Source organism: Takifugu flavidus, unplaced genomic scaffold, assembly GCF_003711565.1.
Source record: "Takifugu flavidus isolate HTHZ2018 unplaced genomic scaffold, ASM371156v2 ctg986, whole genome shotgun sequence".
Classification (NCBI taxonomy): Eukaryota; Metazoa; Chordata; class Actinopteri; order Tetraodontiformes; family Tetraodontidae; genus Takifugu; species Takifugu flavidus.
In genome coordinates, this window is record NW_026622596.1 from 1 (window position 1) to 5,384 (window position 5,384).

Below are 5,384 nucleotides of genomic sequence, written 5' to 3' on the forward strand. Positions count from 1 at the left end.
CGCTGGGAGTCGCAGAGAGTCGCAGGAAGATGCAGGGAGACACAGGGAGACACAGGGAGGCACTGGGGGTCGCTGGGGAGCCTGGAGAGATGCTGGGTCGACGCGAGTGTTGCCAAAAACATCAGTAAGATCAAGCACTGGCCTGAGTGCAGAGGGGCCTTTTATGGGTGCAGAGTCGTTTGGGCGGATTGGGTGCAGCTGCAGGAGAGGGCCCAGGTGGTGGTGGTTGAGCTGATTGCCCAGGAGGAGGTGGGGCCAGAGTAGGAGTCACAACAGACCTCCCACATTATGAAGGTCATGGAGCGGCTGGTGCTGACACACCTCAGACCTCTGGTGAGCCCCTTTCAGGACCCTCTGCAGTTTGCCTATCAGCCCAAGGTGGGGGTTGATGACGCAGTGATATACCTGCTGCAGAGGGCTTACTCCTCCTTGGACAGACTAAACACCACAGTGTGGGTCATGTTCTTTGACTTCTCTTCTGCCTTCAATACCATCCAGCCAAGACTGCTGAGGGCTAAGTTGGAGAACATGCAGATGGATGCTCCCCTTGTTTCTTGGATCGAGGACTACCTGACAGGTCGGCCACAGGTTGTGAGACTGCGGAGCTGTGTGTCCAACCCCCTGATGAGCAACACAGGAGCTCCTCAAGGAACTGTGCTCTCCCCATCCTGTTCACCACCTACACAGCCGACTTCCAGTACCACTCTGAGACACGTCATCTCCAGAAGTACTCGGATGACACAGTCATAGTCGGGTGTGTGGAGAATGGACAGGAGGATGAATACAGGGACCTTGTGGAGAGTTTTGTCAGGTGGAGCAGGGAGAACCTTCTGCAGCTCAACGTGACCAAGACGAAGGAGATGGTGGTGGACTTCAGAAAAAGCAAGTCCCCAGCCTCCCCAGTCTGCATCAGTGGGAAGGACGTGGAAATAGTCCCATCTTACAGGTTCCTGGGTGTTCAGCTGGACAATAAACTGGAGTGGTCCACAAACACAGATGCTGTCTACAAGAAGGCCATGAGCAGACTCTATTTCCTCAGAGACTCAGGACCTTCAGTGTTTGCAGCAGGATGCTCCAGATGTTCTACCAGTCTGTCATGGCTAGCACCATCTTCTTTGCTGTAGTGTGCTGGGGAGCAGGCTAAGCTAAGGATGCTAACAGACTCAACAGGGTCTGTTGTTGGCTGTAGACTTGATAACTTGGACGAGGTGGTGAGGGACAGGATGGTGTTGAAACTGTGGACAATCATGGACAGTCCCTCCCACCCCCTCCATAACACAGTGGACAAACTGAGGAGCAGCTTCAGCAACAGACTCCTGCAGCCTCGCTGCTCCAAGGAACGGTACAGGAAGTCATTCCTGCCGTCCGCCATCAGACTCTATAACTCATCCAAACCCAGCCAATAACAACAACTGTGTAATGCTCATGTTGTAATGTTATTTCTAATTTATTCTATATTTATGTATATATGCTTATAATGCTTATAATATGTATATATTATATTATGTATATATTATATATATGCTTATAATATATGCTGTATATATGCTTATAACATTCTAATCATATCTGTATTTATTTTTTTCTGTCTCTTTACTCTGCATTCGCTGCTACTATAATTCAATTTCCCCACGGGGATGAATAAAGTTAATCTTAATCTTAATCTTACTTTCCTGTCTGGTGCGATCAGCGGCGAACCGGTATTCGCTGATATTTGTTAGCAAATGAGGTGGAGGGGAGGCGATCTCTGCCGCTGCGCTGCTAGCTGCCACAGATTATGAGCGTTGTGTAGCATCGCACTCACCAAAAGTAGCATCGGCGGCGGTCAGATATGGTGTAGTGACACTTGCCTTCCTCTAGGGGGCGATAGGTGCCGCCTCGGGCCTGTTTCTACAGGTCAGGCCCACAGGGGCGGACCTGTAAACCGGTCCTGGTTCTGGTGTTCAGCACCACGGACAGAGAGCATCAGCAGAAAGGAGATTCTGTCGTGTCGAAGCAGCAGCAGCCTTCAGCGTTAGCATAAAGGAACGCTGAATCGTGAGTGTTTTCCTTCGGAAGGTGACGGATTTTCCATCTCTGAGGATCTCGCCGCTGTTGTGGAGGGTTAAAACGGGTCAGCCCAACCTGGCTGCTGTGAAAGAGCTGAGCTGAGATGTTTGGATGTGAGAGCTTCACTTTAGCGTCGACGTTTATCCTTCACATCACCACGTAGAAACGCGCTCTGCAGCGCTCCTTTAGCTTCACAGTCACGCAGAAAGACAACGTGTGCTTCAAAGAGCAGCGCGACGGTAAAATGACCCGTCATTTTGTTGGGAATGGAAACGTAAAGAAGTCCTGGTCTGCTGAAATTGTCCTGTAAAGTCACAAATTCAGCTGTTCTGGACGAAACCAAAGGTTCAGATTTGCAGCAACGCTCTTCTTTTCCTTCAGTTTTGGATGAAATTCCAACATTCTACCGCAGCAACGGCAAATGCCGACCAATCATGTGGCTAATGTAGCCATTTCTGGGCGGTATTAGCAGCAGTGAGCAGCGTTATTAGCTTGTGTCAGGTTGCCGCGGTGACAGATGTTTGTGTTGGATCAGCTCTGCTGATTTCTACCATGTTTACTCTTTACCTTTATTGGCAGGAAAAGAAAGTGCAAAGCAGCTCCGGAGTGGTTCCCGCAGAATAAAGGTGCATTTAAAGCGCTGCCATATTAAGAAAAGGACCCTGGAGCGTGAGCAGCTCTGCTCAGGCTGGTATTTGCTGAATGAAGGAGTCATTTGGCGCCGCTATAATGCTGCTGCTTGCTCTAAATTGTGCCCCTGTTCTAAGTGAACGTTGTTGCCAATGATCTGTTCTGTCTGTTTGCTCTTTGTTTACTTCCTCGGCTTAAACGCCGGAGGAACGTGGCTCGTCTTCATCCCCCACAGGGACAGGGGGTGTCCAGTGATCCCCCGCCTGAGGTGAAGACGACACGCTTGGAAATGGTCTCTGGCGTGAGATTAAAGTGGGACAGTCGGCCTGCGGCGGTTTAATAGTCCCCTCTGGGACGTGTGCTGGTTTACTGTTGGACTAGAGACATTTGGTGCAGACCACCTCCATTTTCAGAGCCGAGGTGGCCCCCGCCGCAGCTGAAGAGGGGCTTCAGAGAGCAGGAGGACTCTGTCCATCAGTCACGCAGCAACTGTCCCCGTTAGAGACCAGGTCTGATGAAGCATCTCCGGGGAGGAGATGTGGGTTTGACGGCGGACGTGTTGAAACTAGACTCACGCTAGCAGTTAAGGGACCACGTGGAGGCACAATCACGTCAAATGTCGTCAACTCCTGGCTTCGTCTTGACCTTTACGTGTCAAACTGCCCTCTTAGAGATGCAAAAGGGTGAATACGGTGTCCAGACACGAGCCTTTTCGCCGAACCCGTTCGTTTCCCGTCTAGTCCCTAGTCCCCGCGTCCACATATGTGGACATCACATTTTGGGCTAGATTTCCCACAGTAATTAATTCTGCTTAACTGGGTCCTGATGGCCACATATGTGGACACTTACATCGCCCCCTAGTGGTGTTAGAAGAGTACTCCACCATACTGTGAAAACTCAAAATGGCGGAGAACACGTTCGAAAATTCCGGTAGCAACTCCAAACAAAAACATCGACCAGGTAAGAAGTCCAGTCAAATTTAATGGCTGATTCTTGTTTAGATTTGCATATAAGCGTTGTAAGTTTGCTATGGCATGCAAATTTGACAAAGTTTAGTAAAAGTAACGATGTAATATGCTGCTAAACACATATGTGTACATTGGGACCGAACCCCTATTTTTTTCACTTGTGAAAAAAAAAGAAAAAAAAGTGAAGCCTCACGAAGCACTGAGGCTTCACCACTTCACCACTTTCCTAACAATTGTGTCGAAAAAGATTCAAAGCTTCGAGACTTCAGTGATGGGGACATCTGGTGGACAACCGAAGCCATAGAAACCTCCGAAGAGCACGACTGAAGCACCGGCACTGTTTCAATCCCATGACGCTAATAAAAGTTCATTGTGTGCTCATCCAGGTGTTTTGTTCATTCATACCAAATAATGATTATATTTCCATTACAATAAAATATGCAGATACTCTAAAGATAAAGATAATGGTTTGTCATTTGTCTTATGTTTGATTTGGAATGATTTTTCACAGAAGCAGAACAGTTATTTGTCCTCACAAACTCTAGAACGTCACTTATTGGTGGTACTTGCCATGAAACTTGCCAAAATACTCTCACTCTTCAAATCTCTATCTCCTCACAAACCAACATTTTATTTCCAGAGCGATTTTCTCTTCAAAGAGCACTTGAATTGCTCAGTGCGATGGATGGGGACACGTCAGAATTAGACTTATCTGACAATGATGACGACATCCTGGATGCCAGTTATCAACCCCAACCTCAGGAGCAGAGCAGCACTGAAGATGAGAGCAGTGGTGATGAGTACCCCATCCCACATCCCACTGAACAGAGCAGGGGACGTAAACGTCTCCGTGGCGAAGATAATGGTTAGCAAAGACTTAGTGGATATTTGTTTATTTTAGGGCTTTAGGGCTAAGTAAATGTTTTAGAGGAGTACATAAAGGTACAGCACCATTCAATGTTTCTAGCAAAATGCCAATTTTCAGGTTCAGGCTCTGGCGCGGCCAGATCCAACACTCCCAGGAGTAGCTGCCGAACTCGGCATGAGGCTGATGGCTTGAATGATGGCCCAGAAGAGCCAACAACAGGACCAAGCCCTAATCCCAAGCAGGGACAATCTTATAAAGGTAATAATAATAATGGTTCTTATTTTGGCATGCCTTGAAGGCAAATCATAAAATTTCATATAAATGTTCACTCAGATTCAACTATGTTATGCACTAATACACCTCAGTGAATTGCTTGTGTGAGTCACTTCGCAATAAGCACAATTTGTATTTTGATTCTTGTGCAGGACGTGGAATGCGCTGGAGGGCAGCTCCATTTATGCCCAACCTCATGGATTTTACAAATGAGGATGAAACGGAGCATGATCGGAATAGCTGGACCCCACTGAACTATGTGGAACAGTACATAGATCACAATTTGATAAAAAAAATAGCTGATTGCACCAACGCTGTGTCACTGAGTCGGAGTGGGGACCTACTCAGAACATCAATAGATGAGGTCTACCATTTTTTTGGTGCCTGTATCCTGATGTCCTGTCTCCCGTACCCCAAAATAAGGATGTACTGGTCCAGGTCCATCAGTGTCAGTCCCATAACGGAAAGATTCACTCGGGACAGATTTTTCAGGCTGAGGCAATCATTAAAAGTCCTGATTGATGATGATGTGCCAGAAGACCTCAGGAACGGGACAAATTTTGGAAGGTGCGACCTTTCGTCGATAGGATTTTGCA

At 47.6% G+C, this 5,384-nt stretch overlaps 1 protein-coding gene across 1 annotated transcript; it reads left to right on the forward strand.

Moving 5' to 3' along the window:
* Window positions 1-1,705: 1,705 nt before the first annotated feature.
* LOC130521432 (uncharacterized) lies at window positions 1,706-5,355 on the forward strand (the record flags this gene model as incomplete). The annotated part of the gene is made up of 4 exons (XM_057024985.1): window positions 1,706-3,639; window positions 4,288-4,512; window positions 4,633-4,773; window positions 4,941-5,355. Coding segments are annotated over exons 1-4 (839 nt in total), but the record flags the coding sequence as incomplete, so codon positions are not given.
* Window positions 5,356-5,384: the final 29 nt, after the last annotated feature.